Source organism: Taeniopygia guttata, chromosome 6 (assembly GCF_048771995.1).
Source record: "Taeniopygia guttata chromosome 6, bTaeGut7.mat, whole genome shotgun sequence".
Taxonomy (NCBI): domain Eukaryota; kingdom Metazoa; phylum Chordata; class Aves; order Passeriformes; family Estrildidae; genus Taeniopygia; species Taeniopygia guttata.
Window position 1 is genome coordinate 4003026 of NC_133031.1, and position 14634 is coordinate 4017659.

Consider the following 14634-nt stretch of genomic DNA (forward strand, 5'->3'; position numbering starts at 1 on the left):
TTAATGCAGCATGACTTTCTAACATCACACATATAATATTCATTGTAACATTTGCGAAAAGCCAATCATAAACCATGCATTTTTCACAGTGGCGATGGAGCGGGGCTCCCGCTGTCCCAGCCGGGAAGCCGCTCGGTGCCGATCCCGGTGGATCCCGGTGGATCCCGGTGGATCCCGGTGGATCCCGGTGGATCCCGGCCCCGCATCCGGTGGGCGGAACCTTCGCGCGGGCCGCCGCCGGCCGGAACCTTTGGGCGGAGCGGCGAGCGCCGCCCGGACGGAGGAAGCGCCGGACGCGCCGCCGCTGCCGCCGGGCCCTGGGCGCCGCCGCCGCCGTTCGCTCCGCTTCTCCCGCAGCTCTTCCTCCTCCTCTCCTTCCTCCTCCTGCCGCTCGCCCCGCCCCGCGTCCCGGAGAGCCGCCGCACGGTGAGTGACCCGGCGGCACGGCGGCGGAGCGGCCCCGCCGCGCCGCACCAGCCGGGCGGCGGGAAGGTCACGGGCGGCGCGGCCCGGCCCGGCCCGGCCCGGGGCAGCCGTGACGGGGCCGCCCGGCACCGGGGGGGATCCCCGCGCTGCAGGGGCTCCCCGGGCCCGGGGCAGGCCAGGCTCTCCCGGCAGTGCCTCGATTTGCCCTCGGGGCGGAACGGAAAGCAGCGCCGCTGCCGCTTTTGGTTTCCCTTCTGCACCTGAACGGGGAGAGCGGAGCCGCTGCGGGCCCGGCGAGAGGAGTCCTCGCCTCAGGGAAAGCAAACGCTGAGTTCCTGCGGCTTTGAGCGTTTGGGTGTTGTCAGAGCTTCAGTTTCTCTCGTGTTCGAGCTTTTCCTTTCGGTTGGCGCTCAGGGCACGGGTTGCATAAGAAGCAGGTTCCTGCACGGGGATTTTGGGGAGGTTTTCTCCTTGCCCAGTGACTACAGAGCCCTTTTATTTTATTAAATTAGGCTGACGAGGACACGTAGCATCCCCCAGCTCCGAAGCATTTCCTCAGACCCTTTAGCAGGGATCCAGGCAGAATTTGGCTGTGGGTGCTGCAGGGTTGCCCTGGCTGCCAGCTTGGTCTGGAGGGTGGCCAGGGAGTGGCAGGAGCTGCCAAAGGAATTGCTGCTGGTTTTGCCCTTGTAGAAGGAAAATGGGGCAGTGCCCAAGGAGTGATTTGGGGGTTCTCAAGCAGATCCCCCCCAGCAGCTGAGGAAGAAGTGGACCCTGATTTTACAAGTCTTTTCCCAGTGTTTCAGCAAAGTTCTTTCCTCTGTGCCTTTTGTTCCCAAGGCTGAGGGTGCTGTGCTCTCTGGGCTTGGCTCATGCAGCAGTCAGGCTTTTCCCTGGATAGCTGTGTGCCACATCCAGCATTTTCAGGTTTCCAGGGATATTAATAACTCCCCATCCGTCCTGCCAGGTGCAGGCTCCAGCTCTTAACCTCATTTTAATCAAACGTGAGTGAGTCTCTGATTGCTCCTTAACGTGGCAGCCGGTGCCTTTCCTGTCAGCTTCCTCTTAGGGAAACACCTCTCTGCTTAAACCATGGAGTTCCCTGGCTCCAGGGTTCAGCACTCAGGGTTAGCAGCACCCCAAAATGTCAGCCTCAGTGGGAATGTCAACTTTGTGCCCTCTGTGAGCACAGAATTCCAGGCTGGTTTGGGTTGGGAGGGACCTGAAAGCCAATCATTGCCATCCCTGCCTGGACAGGGACATCTTCCACTGTCCCAGCTTGCACCAGTCTGGCCTTGGGCACTTCCAGGTGTGAAAAATGCATATTTTATGATTGGCTTTTCGCAAATGTTACAATGAATATTATATGTGTAATGTTAGAAAGTTATGCTCTATTAATTCTCTTAAGTAGTGTGTTAGATATAGTTTTAGGTTCCAACATAATGTTAAAATAGAGACTGTGTATGTGGGGTGAGTTGTTTTTTTTTTTTAGGGATGAGATACTCACTTTGAGGAACACCTAAATCTTCCAAAGGAGAGGAATTTATGATTTTCTTATCAGAATAAACTAATTTCTTCAGGCCTTGCTCAGACTTGAAGACACCTTGGGGATTAAAGGAAACAGCTGACATACAACAGACAGAGTTTCTTGTTTAGAATAGAATGTATGTGTAACCATGAAGGATATATGAATATGCAACAGGCTGTTGCTTTTATGGTTATTCCTTTGCTCACAAGGGATGCTTTTCGTGACTTAGTGTCCGAGAGCATCCAGATGTCTGTAATTCTTTGCTTTTTATTGTCTTGTAATTGTCCTAACTCTCAATGTTATTACTCTAATTGTATTACTATTTTTATATCCATTTTATTGTTATTAAACTTTGAAAAGTTTTAAAAACCAAGTGATTGGCATTTTTCACACAGGGATCCAGTGGCAGCCACAGCTGCTCTGGGCACCCTGTGCCAGGCCCTGCCCACCCTCAGAGGGAACAATTCCTAATTCCCAGTATCCCGTCCATCCCTGCCCTCTGGCACTGGGAATCCATTCCCTGTGTGCTGCCCTTTCATTCACTTTTCCCAACTGCAAAACATTTTTATCAAGCCACATCCCAGCACGAGGCAGGTGTTGTTTTCAGCTCTGATTTGCCTTCCCTCCCCTCCCTGTGTTCCCTTTCCCCTCAGGGCAGGAGGAGGATGGTGCACGCCGAGGCGTTCTCGCGGCCCCTGAGCCGCAACGAGGTGGTGGGGCTGATCTTCCGCCTCACCATCTTCGGGGCCGTCACCTACTTCACCATCAAATGGATGGTGGATGCCATCGACCCCACCAGGAAGCAGAAGGTGGAAGCTCAGAAGCAGGTAGGATTGCGCTCTGTGGCATTTCCTTGGGATCCTGAGGAATGTGCTGGTGGGAAGCTGAAGTTTTTTAGTCAGGGTTTAGGCTCTTGGTCTGTCATTTTATAACAAATGACAGGTTTATAACAAATTACAATTTCCAGCTTGATGTGGTCTGGAGGCTGCTGTTGGCTCTGACTTTCAGCAAGTCTGTGGGCCTGGTGCCTTCTCTGCTTCTGACAACTTTGCTGAGCAGCAGTGACCTTAAATCATCAACCTCTTGGTTGCTTTTGGAAACCTTGAGCAGAGATAATTCTTAGTTAAAAGAGAACTTGAAAGCTCTGCATTTCTGGCAACTTAGTGGCAGAGACCTTCACCAGCAGTCAAAATGCCTCGGAAAGAGGAGGGGAACCTTGAACTGGAACAACTTGTGCTCTGCAAAAGCTTTAGGGGCCCTTCAGAAGCAAAAGTTAAAGGTTTGCTTTGGAAATGTGGCAGCTTTCTTTTGGTTTGGTTTCTGACTGACAAGAACTTCACAGGTTTTGAGCAACCTAAGCCTGTGTTGGGTGGTTTTCCTTCTGTAATGAGCTTTTTAGTTGAAAACCAGCTTTCCCTGTGGGTTCAGTGGCAGCTAAGACAGTGTTACCTAAGAGGCTGCACTGTCCCAAAACCTTGTTGGACTTACTGCAAGTTTGAGTAGAAAGAGAAACTGAATTGTGCAAATGTGTTGGTACAATGAGTTTTCCCTGTAAATTAGGGAAAACCCACTGAACACATATTAGAAAGTGACTGGCTTCTGGGAATTGAAAAATACATTAATTTCTCCTTGATTCATGTGAAAACACACTAATCCCTCCAAGTGCTGTGGAGGCTTGGGGGGCACACTCAGTTTTAAGGTTTGTTTTGGTTGTTTCTTAGGTCACAGCAGAGGAGTTGTGGGTTTGGGCATGTGAGGGTCCAAGCACTTGTTTGATGGGAACTGAGACATCTGACTTGGTTTCACTCAGATGACAACAAAGTCATTAGGAAACAGCAGAACCTTCTGCTTAAAACAAGATTTCACCTCTTAGGGAGAAGCTTTTCAAAGCACAACCAGCAGTTCTTTAAAAAAGCTGATTTCTGAGTGAAGCATTCAATTTCTTTCCTTTGATTAGCTTGGTGTTTGGTTTTCCCCAGGCTGAAAAGCTGATGAAGCAGATAGGAGTGAAGAATGTCAAGCTGACTGAGTATGAGATGAGCATTGCTGCCCACCTGGTGGACCCACTCAGCATGCATGTGAGCAACTTCCCTGCTCCTCAGGCCTCCAAAATTCCCCTTGCTCCCTGGCTTACATTATTTGTACCTCTGGAAATATTCCTGTGATCTAAAACTGCATCACTGAGAGCAGAGGGTTTTCATCCCTTCTCTCTTTTAATTTCAAGGCACTCCTTTGAAGCTGGTGGGTGCTTTTCCTTGGCAGGATCAATGCTGATCATTCCCAACACTGTTTTTCCCTTGCAGGTCACCTGGAGTGATATTGCAGGCTTAGATGATGTCATCACAGATTTGAAAGACACTGTCATTTTGCCCATCAAGAAGAAATATTTGTTTGAGAATTCCAGGCTCTTACAGCCCCCAAAAGGTAGGAAGGGAATGTGATGGATTTACACCTTGCTTTTTGAAATATAAAAGGTGCAGTTTTTCAGAAGGGAAGAGGAAGTGGGTTGTTAGGTCAAAGTGCAAAAATTAGAACCAATGCTGGGGAAAACCCTCAGATTTTCCCTCTTCCCCTGCTTTGGTGAAGAAGTTTCATCTTCATAATGAAGCAGTAGCTGGATTTTGGTTATGATGGTCCATTTTTGTGCACTGGTCACAGAATCATGAAATGATTTGGCTTGGGAGGAACCTTAAAGCTCATCCAGTGCCATGAGCAGGGACACCTTCCACTGTCCCAAGCTGCTCCAAGTTCCAGTGTCCAGCCTGGCCTTGGGCACTGCCAGGGATCCAGGGGCAGCCACAGCTGCTCTGGGCACTCTGTGGATGGGATATTGGGAAGAAATTGTCCCCAGGGCCTGCCCACCCTCCCAGGGAACAATTCCTTCCCAATATCCCATCCAAACCTCCTCTCTGTCAGCAGGAAGCCATTCCCCTGGTCCTGTCACTCCAGGCCATTATAACCCATGTATCCTGCATTTTTAACCACCTAAATTGTCATTTTCATTGTATTTACACCCCATGTTGTCCTTTGGCAGAGTTGAGCTCTAATTCTGCTCTACAGCTTTGACACTCCTAGAGATTGCAGTCATTCAGCAAGACAGACATCCCATTTTTCCTCTGGAGATCCCTTGATTCTCTCAGCAGTTGGGTTACACAATGTTAAGGCAGGTGGCAGATTCCTTTTCCACAGTAAAATAGAAGTTGGACTCTGCTGAAATTCCTGCAGCCATATTTGTTGTATGTTGCTGAAGAAAAAGAGAGGAAAAAAGCAGAATTTAAACCAAAAATATTGGACAAAACACCCAAGTTTACAGCTTTGTTCCATGGAATATTGATTTCTGGAGCTCTTAATTACTGCCTGGATCTGTGAGCACCTCAGTCCTGTGTCCCAAGGGATGGAAAATGCAGCACTTTGGTAGCTGGTTTAGTTTTTCCAGGCTGCTTTCTGTAAGTCACAAACTGAAGCTGTCTGGAAAATTACATGAATGTCATGATCTAATAAGCTGGAGGAAAAAATGATTTTTTTTATTTATCTTTTCAAAGCAGACTTTCCAGCTCAGGCTGCTCCCCGGTTTTATGAGTGGCTTGTGCTGGGTGTTATTAGGAAGTCACTGCTCCAGAGTAATGAGGTTTGTGGGCATCACTCACATAAACAGAGAAAAAACCTTAATAATTCCCTGTGGTTTGGGTTCTTTTGACTGAATGTTGCTCTTGAAATTGTTTTCTTTATAGCTGTGTTTAGAAAAACACTCCTGTGAATTCTTGCACTGTGACAAGTTTAAAAATAATACAAGATGTCATGTTTAATTGTGGGTAATTTGTTTAAACTGTCTGTGGGTCTGTTGTGTGATGGATTTTTCCTTTCCTCACACCTCTGTGCTAAGGTTTATTAGCAGGACTGGAAGGAGCTGTAAACAAAGCCTGTCAGGACAGAAACAGGGGTTAATTTTGTGTAAACTTTATAGACCTGGGAATGGAATAAAATGGAATCACGGGGTGGTTTGGGTTGGAAGGGACCTTGAAGATGATGTTCGACCCCCGCAATAAACCAGTCATCCTTCAAATGTCTCCTCTTGGCTTCACCCTTGCTGTCTTTGGCTGTTCTGAGCTGTAATTTAATAGGGATTATCTTAAAACCTCTGATTGATGGAACCGTGTTTCCTTGGTTTGGTTTCTTACCTTTTCAGACCTGGATTAAACTGGAGCCTGGACACCCCCAGGCCTGTCCTAGCAAAGCATTAACTCTGTGAATTTTCCAGGAGTCCTTCTCTATGGCCCCCCTGGATGTGGGAAAACCCTGATTGCCAAAGCGACGGCTAAGGAAGCGGGGTGTAGGTTCATCAACCTCCAGCCTTCCACACTGACAGATAAGTGGTATGGAGAATCCCAAAAACTGGCTGCTGCTGTCTTCTCCCTGGCCATAAAGCTCCAGCCATCCATCATTTTTATTGATGAAATAGGTAAAAATCTCTTTTTTTATCAGTAGCCATAGCAGAGTGACATTGAACTGTAGGCTCAGTGATGTATGGATCTGCTGTCATCTTTTCCTTCAAAAGAGTGAAGGCTCAGTAAAAGAAATAGAATTGTAAAGGAGTGGTGGCACATTAGGAAAAACAATGGGGCTTTTTTCCTGGTGGTAGTGGAAGAATTCACAGTAAAACAAGTTCCTACTTATTTTTGTTTCATGAGGAAACCCAGCAACAAATAACACTTCGGTGCTTCTGCTGTCAGGGTACAACTGGGAAGTAAAATATGGTTTTAGGAGAGCTTTGGCATAGTGGTTTCATAGGGCTGAAGAAAGGAGGGGAGGCTGTTTTCCATGAATTCAGGAAGGTGAAAATTTGGAGCACAAGATATGGGGCGATCTCCTGTGATGGGTGTGTGGTGCCCTTTGAAAGGGGGGCTTAGGAATGAGGGATAATCCACTTTCACCCTTAGCAGCACTTGTTGTTTGCTGACAGAGGTGATTAAAGAGGCATTTATGAGGTAAGAGAGCAGCCCAGGTGTGCATTGCTGTGAGGAATTGGATTGGCAGTGACACTTCCCTGCTTTGGCACAGATTCCTTCCTGCGGAACCGATCCAGCACCGACCACGAGGCCACAGCCATGATGAAAGCCCAGTTCATGAGCCTGTGGGATGGGCTGGACACTGACTACAGCTGCCAGGTGAGCCTCAGGCTGCTGGGAGGATCCCTCAGCTGGGATATTGGCCGTGGAGCTGCTTGGGAGCAGGGATTGCCAGAGGGTTCTTTACCTGCACTTCGTGGGAACGAGGGGAGCTGTAGCCACTGTCACTGTTCTTCCTGAGGAGATTGGCTTTGTGTTTAGTTTGGTTTTAATCAAGAAGTGGTGTTTCCAGATGAGATGGGATGGGCTTTATGGTCCCTCCCATCCCAAACCATTCTGGGATTCTAAATAACTTGGATGTAGCAGAAAGCCAGCATGCCATGGTTCTGAACTGTCACCTGGGATGATCTTCTTAAAGCCCTTAAACAGGATCTAATGTTCTCTAAGTTGAACATTTTCAACCTTTTTAATGTGTATTTTTCCATAAATGGCTTTTCCTCCTCTCCCAAGCATGTGCTAAAGGTGTTTTTCAGCTGATTTTTTCCCCAAATGAGTAAAAAACAGTGATGTACGTGCACTGAGGAGGGTTAAAGCTTCTCATTAGTAAAAAGCCAGTGGTATGAACCCTTCACTGGAAACTAATATCACTCCCAAGCACAGTGTATTACCTTTTTACCCAAAACACTGACAATTCCTTGGAGCAAGTGAAATTATTGATTCCCTGCAGTGAGACAGTTTGGGGTCTCTCAAGCTCAGCAGCATTTGCCTTTTGTAAGAAAAAATAGAATCCCAAATGCTTGGAATAAATTGTAAGGAAGTGTTGAGGTGGATGTGTTGATTCCACCTGGAAACCGTGCCCAGCTGTGGGCTCAACCTGCTGAGGATGGATCTGGGGTGTGGCAGGTGAAGAATGTGCCTTTTGGCTGACAATAATGCCCAGAGAAGTGTGGATCATGCCCGAGCCAGCAGCCCCAGTGCCTCTAGGTGGCAGGGTGACACTGCTGGGCCACCAGCCCTGCTGGCCCTCCTTCCTGCAGCTGCTGGGCCTGGCCCAAAGGCAGGAGCAGGGCAGGAAAGCCCCTGGAGCCCAGATTAATCATCCTGCCATTTGTCACTCTCCTGCCTGGCTGTTTACCATGTACACAGCTTAGAGTAAGAAATGGGAAAACAAGGCTGCTGTGAATGGGAAGTAAATTTGTTCTGGAGTTAAGAGCTGCAGTGCTCCAGGGAGGTAAACCCTGTCCTGGTGTTGGGCTTGGCTTGGGCACCTTTAGCCCACTGCTGGCCTGTAGCTCCTGGAATGGTTTTATGAATGTTTAAAAGAATAAAGACACCATTTGGGTACCAGGTGAACTCATTGCCATGGTGGTCTCCTGGAAGGTGTCCCTGCTCGTGGAGGGTTTGCAACAAGATGACCTTCAAGGTCTTCTCCTACCCAAAACCTTCTGTGATTCTTTTTTCAGCAAGCACAAAACCACCACATTTTTAAACACCTTCCCAAAACATCTCCTTTTGAATTCCACCAGGAACTAAAAGTGACATCACATGCAGAAGTTTTTAGTTCCTCATTGGGGTTTGAAATTTCAAGTTGGACTCATTGAAATCTCCCCCCAGGCGGTATTTGTGGCACCAGGGCTGCCCTTGCTGAGATCACTGCCAGGAAACCTTCATGTAACTTCTTTGAAGGTCCCTGCTGTTGTAAAGTGGGGGAGATCCCTGGCTGGTGCTGCCATTCCCAGCCTGTGGATGTTTCCCAGCTCTGGTTTCAGTGGTGTCTCTTGGTGTCACACAGGTGATTGTGATGGGAGCCACCAACAGGCCCCAGGACCTGGACTCTGCCATCATGAGGAGGATGCCCACCCGCTTCCACATCAACCAGCCTGTAAGTCCTGCCTGCCCTGCCCACCAGCCTGCAAATCCACACCTCTGGGGCTTTTCCTCCAGGAAATGCTGCCTTCTGCCCAGCTGGCTTTAGGGTTTTTTGAAGCACATCCATAACTGGGCTTTTTAAGGTGAAGTTTGGATCTCTTGGGTCTTTTATCTGAAACCAACAACACCATGAGCTTCCCACCCCTGCTCTTGTGTGGGAATGGAGCTGTTTGGGTGCTGCACACTGGGAAGGGCTGGTTTGTAACTGTGTTCTGCTCAGGCCTCTCCACAGCAGACAGTGTGGAAAACCTGGTTTGTTCTGCCTGTCATGGGCTTGCAATGAGGTGGTCTTTCAGGACCCAAACCATTCCATGATGCTATGATTTATGCCCCAGTCATTAAGTTCTTTATCAATTAAGCAGCTGTCACAAGGTTGTCCTTACTCCAAAGGTTGCTCTTGCCAGCCTTTTCCATGTATTTCAGTCGCCTCTGAATGCCTGCTGATGTGACCAGACATTTTTGTGTCAGTGTTATCAGGAGTTCAGTCATGGTTGAGTTCCCTTCTGGCTACAGAAATCATTATCCCTTTTTGCTGAAACCCAGAGACCAAACTGGAGGAGTAAAATTCTTATTGATTGTGCAAGAGAGGAGTTGTGTTCCCACGCCTGTGTTGTTGGAACTCACTTTCACTCCATGGGAGTGGATCCCTTTGGGAACAGCATTTATAGCCTGGGAACTGCTGTGCTTCCATCCCTGTTCCACACACCTTCCTCATCTCCAGCTGTTCCTTGAGTTAGCAGGGGCCAAGGATGTGGATTTGAGTACTCTGTGTGTCATTCTTTATAGCCCCATCTTTAGAAGGATGAATTATATTCATTCCTGGGATATTATAGGGATTGGCTCCCTCTCCCAGGATCAGGGTTACCACAGGAGGTGTCATTTAGGGAACAGATCTTCTTACCCCACTAGAGCCCTGCCATGAGCTTACTGCTTCTCTCTTGCTTTGTAATCAGCCCAGACTGGCCCTGACTCTTACTGAAGGTGGAATAATTGATGTGCTGTGGATTGGGAACAGGCATGGGCAGCAGGGAAAGCTTTGCAGATTTTATAACTGAGTTTGAGAGGAAAAGGCCCCAAATTGCTCATCAAGAATTACCTGCAAAGCAAAGGGAAATGGCAGAAGTGGGTTTTGGGACAGAGTAGCGACTGTTCAGCTGCCAGATTGTCTGTGGGGGAATTTTTCCCCTTTTAATGATGGAAGTGAGGTTTGGCAGGCACAAAACCCAGTCTTTGCTGCCTGTGTTTGACCTTCCTAGGAAGGATCTGCTCAGGCCTCAGCTGATTCATCAGTAACCTCCTCACACGGAGTTGTGTGATTTATCTGGTTTAGAATTTCCCAAGCATCCCCTGTGGAACTGAATTTGCCATCAGAGAGGTTTCCTCAGTGTGTCACATGTCCTGGGCGAGGGAACTGAAGGGACTGAAAACCCTGGGATGTCACAAGTGTTTATTTTTGTCCCCTGGTAACTTCAGTCTCTTCTGTTTCAGGCTCTGAAGCAAAGAGAGGCGATCTTGAAGCTGATTTTGAAGAATGAAAATGTGAGTAGCCTCTTGTTAGTGGCTCATGGCTGCTTTACTGCCACCAGTGCAGCTCTGGCCTTGCAGGTGTGGTTTGTAATTGCCTGCCTTGCAGTGGGGCTGAGATGATCTGCCAGGACATTTCTGCTGAGAACTTGGGAACCTTTTGTCAGTCTAGGTGTGGCCTTGCATTGAAGCCCTGCAGTTGGCTCCTTTGTGAGCAGGAGCCTTGGCTTGTGTGGTGAATCACCCCCTCTGAGCAGAATGACTCCATTTCTCTGTCTCCATTTGCTTGTTCTGCTACAAGAGAAGAGATTTCTCTCTCTGAAAAAGGTGAAGGTGAATCGTGTTTAGATCAGGGGAGGAAATGTCAAGAAAATCAAGAAGATGCTGACTCTTAAACTCTTTCTTAGCTCAAGTCAAGCAAAGAGGAATGACATTTTTTAAAAGTGCTGCTTTTGATCCATAATTCAGATTTCCTTCAGAGGAGAGGGAAAGGATGAGGTGTGAGCACACCTGGAAGTGTCTGGCAGAATAGGCAATCCCTGTCCTCAGAGCTTCCTCCCAAATTTAGTCAGCAGCACTAATTGCCTTCAAGTTAGTGCTGCAAAGTGTCTGTAGGCTGAGCTCCACCCTAACAAATATTTTTTATTAGTAAAACCAACTTAATTTTTTTGATTTTTTGAAAAATGGCAGCTCACCAGCATCTGACAGAGAACCACACAAATGAGTTTTTCAGGGAGATAAAAACCCAGCCTGTATCAGTTATCCCACAGGAGGAGGAATTGGATCTCTCGAGCCCAGACTTCACATGTCAGGGGGAGTCCTGCCCTCCCTTTTCCTTGCCTGACTTAAACCATGGAATAATCTCCCTCTTGAAAGAAGTCATCCCAGAATTTCAGCCTTTTATTAGACTGCCTTGGATTTAACTTTTAAAAGGAAATACTGATATACATGTTGGGAAAGAACTCAGAAATTCCATAAAAAGATGGAATAAACCTGTGGTCTTGACTGGCAAGAGTTCAGCCTGACCCAGTGCACTGAGTTAGACACATAATTTTGCCTCTAAATCCCCCAGTTTGGGCATGTGTAAAGCAGGATCAGGTGTGCAGATAACAGAGTTCTGAGAAAACTCACGTGGGCACCTGGGGAAAGGGGTGACTATTCCTGGGATCCAGTTTTTGCCAGGCAGGAGCGTGCTTAGTACAGGATATAGCAATGTTCAGGGGTCCCAAGGATATATCAACAAGGATATGCCAAGGTTAGTACAGGATGGGTGGGGTTTGGGTGGGGTTTTGATGGGGTTTTGAACCAATGGCAGAGTTGGATGAGCTGAAACATCAATTTCCTGTAACGGTGTGGAACCACTTGGAGGTTCAAAGAGTAAGGGAATCATTTACCTCCCCAAAATGTCAAATGAGGATGATGTCAGAGATGACTGCTGTAGAGCAGAGCTGGCTCTGGAGTGTCCGTGGGCTGAGCTGGAGTTCCCCACAGGTGGACAGCCACGTGGACCTGCTGCAGGTGGCCAAGGAGACCGACGGCTTCTCGGGCAGCGACCTGAAGGAGATGTGCCGGGACGCGGCGCTGCTCTGCGTGCGGGAGTACGTCAACAGCGCCTGCCAGGAGGACGTGTACGTGGGCTGCTGCACCTCACCTCACCTCACAGCTGCTGCTGCTGGAGCTGGGCTCACCTGCAGGGTCACACACAGCAGCACTGGCCTGTTTGCCTGCCCACCTGCCACTATACACCCCCCCAGCTCTGTTACTGCTGCTGCTTTTGGCTCTGAAAATGAGCTCAGCGCCTTGGTTGTTCCAAGGTGGCCTGAGCAACCAAATCCTGCTGCTGCAGTGGTTATGCCAGGCTTCAGTGCTGCTGGGATGTCCCTCTGGTGTTTGCCATGCCTGCAGCAATCCTGGGGGCATTGAGGGGCTGGAGCGTGGCCAGGGAAGGGGCTGGAGCCCCAGGAGCGGCTGAGGGAGCTGGGAAGGGGCTCAGCCTGGGGAAAAGGAGGCTCAGGGGGGACCCTGTGGCTCTGCACAGCTCCTGCCAGGAGGGGACAGCCAGGGCGGGTCGGGCTCTGCTGCCAGGGAACAGGGACAGGACAAGGGGAAACGGCCTCAAGCTGTGCCAGGGGAGGCTCAGCTTGGACAGCAGCAGGAATTTCTCCATGGAAAGGGTGCTCAGGCCTTGGCAGGGCTGCCCAGGGAACTTTGGAGGTGTCCCAGGAAGGGCTGGAGGTGGCACTCAGTGCTCTGGGCACAGCTGGGACTCCATGGGCTGGCAGGGATTTTCCAGCCTCAGTGGTTCTGTGATTCCAGCTGGGCCCGTGTCAGAGCTGCTGTTTGCAGGGATGGCTGCTGGCTCTGGGCACAGCTGTCACACAGCCCCTGGAGCCTCACCTGGCTGTTCTCTCTCTCCCCCAGCCACGATGAAGATGAGATCCGGCCCGTGCAGCAGCAGGATCTCCACAGGGCCATCGAGAAGATGAGGAAATCCAAGGATGTCTCTATGCAGAACCTGGCCATGGAGATCGTGTTTGATTAAGACAAGAGAGTGTGTTTGCAGTTCCTGATGTGATTTAGTTTGACTTCTGTAATCAGTTAGCAAAACCAGTGTTGGGGGTGGGAGCAGGGGTGGCAAAGGGAGTTCTGTTCCTGGAATCCTTTTTATACAACAACAACCTCTTAAGTTATTGCAATTCCAACTGGAAGTGGAAGCACAGATCATGAGTGGAACAATTCAGCCCAGACCAAGAGCAAGTGCCTGCCTGTTGTCCCCAGGGGTCCCTGGGAGCCTTCCAGCAGGAGTGGGTGGTCCCAGGGCCAGGGGCAGGACCTGGCACGGGCTGTGTGTGTACAGATGGGTGTGTGAGTGCAGGACCTGTACATAGCCACACTTTTTTTTATATATAGACATAATCTGTAGATAACTTGAGTATGGAAAATCTTTTCTACTTCCTGAAGCAAACCAAATCTGAAGCTGTGTAGGGGAAAGATTCCTCGATACTCAGTTCACTTCTACCTTTTAGCAGCAAATGCCAGGATAGAAACTGCTCCTAGAACAAAGCAACATTTGAAATGCTACTGATTTTTCTTCACATGACCACTTGAAATCTGGTGCCATTTAGTCAAGATAGTAAACTACTCTGTAAGAATGTTTGAATACTTTTAATTTTTTATGAATTCTGCTTTTGAAGGCTTTTTAAATGAAGGCTGCTTTTATTTTTGGTTCTCCCTTGCTGCGATCAGTTAGAGTAGAATCCCACTTGCTGTTTCCTAAAGCCCCACATCCTCTGAGCTCTCTGAAGCCTGAGCTTCCTGAGCTCCTGTGCACTGTCCCAAGGACTTGCTTCTCCCTCCGTCTCTGCAAGCCCCACTGTGGCACTGTCCCCTGAAGTGTCACAGCCCTGAGGCACAGAGGGGACACTGTGCGATGTTTGACTGTCCCATGCTCAGATCTGTGAATGTGAAGAGGAGGAAATGGGTTTGGGGCTTATTGATGTGGTTTAGCAGCGTGCTGTCCTTGCTGGTACCAGTTCTGGTGAATTCCTGTAACGTTCTGTTGCGATAAAGGCCAAGGGCTACAAATGTGAGTGGCAAAAATGTTTGCTTTTTTTTTTTTTTTTTTTTCTTTTTTTGTGAAGTTATTGTCAGAGATAGTCAAGAACTTAAGGTTTTTTCATATAATGCTATGAACTGTGCACTAATTGACCCCAAATCTGTAAAGGGAATTACTTGTTCAAAGCCCAGGGGTGCCATGCTGTGTCACAGCTGTGAGGGGAGGGAAACATTGGAGAATGATGTAAAACCAAATGCACTGGAAAGGAAAATAAAGTGAATAAGGAGGGCTGGAGCCCTGCCATGACACCGTGTCAGGGGCTGGTGGCAGTGTCCCTCAAGCTCAGCCTGCTGTCCTGCCCTCTGGAATGCTGCCTGGGTGATGCTGCAGGGCTGAGTTTGTCCCAATTTAATCTGAAAACCAAATGGGAGGGGGAGGATAAAAATAATTGTATAACTGCTTAGACTTCTTCCCTGTTTTAAAGCAATGGGAGATGCACAATGGTCTAACACGGGGGTGCAGGAATTCAGGCACAGCAGAACTGCTGGGATATGGAAATGGGAAAAGTCTGGGATCTGGGATGTCAATCCCATAAGTCACTTTAG

At 48.7% G+C, this 14634-nt stretch overlaps 1 protein-coding gene and 1 long non-coding RNA gene across 4 annotated transcripts in view; both read left to right on the plus strand.

Annotated features, from left to right (window-relative positions):
- The window catches only part of LOC140684419 (uncharacterized), a 58502-nt gene that overhangs the window by 42944 nt on the left and 924 nt on the right, over positions 1-14634 (plus strand). The gene's annotated exons all lie outside the window — the stretch shown is intronic.
- On the plus strand, positions 236-14335 carry ATAD1 (ATPase family AAA domain containing 1). 2 transcript variants are annotated; one of them, XM_030275737.4, is made up of 10 exons: positions 236-426; positions 2613-2781; positions 3934-4032; positions 4258-4378; positions 6213-6413; positions 7013-7119; positions 8813-8902; positions 10438-10488; positions 11965-12101; positions 12895-14335. In XM_030275737.4, exons 2-10 carry the CDS (start codon positions 2620-2622, stop codon positions 13013-13015), a joined length of 1089 nt encoding a protein of 362 aa, XP_030131597.1. In that variant the 5' UTR covers positions 236-426; positions 2613-2619; the 3' UTR covers positions 13016-14335. The 2 variants fall into 2 exon arrangements, with proteins under 2 accessions (XP_030131597.1, XP_002186992.1); XM_002186956.7 differs by having other exon boundaries at positions 271-426; positions 2608-2781.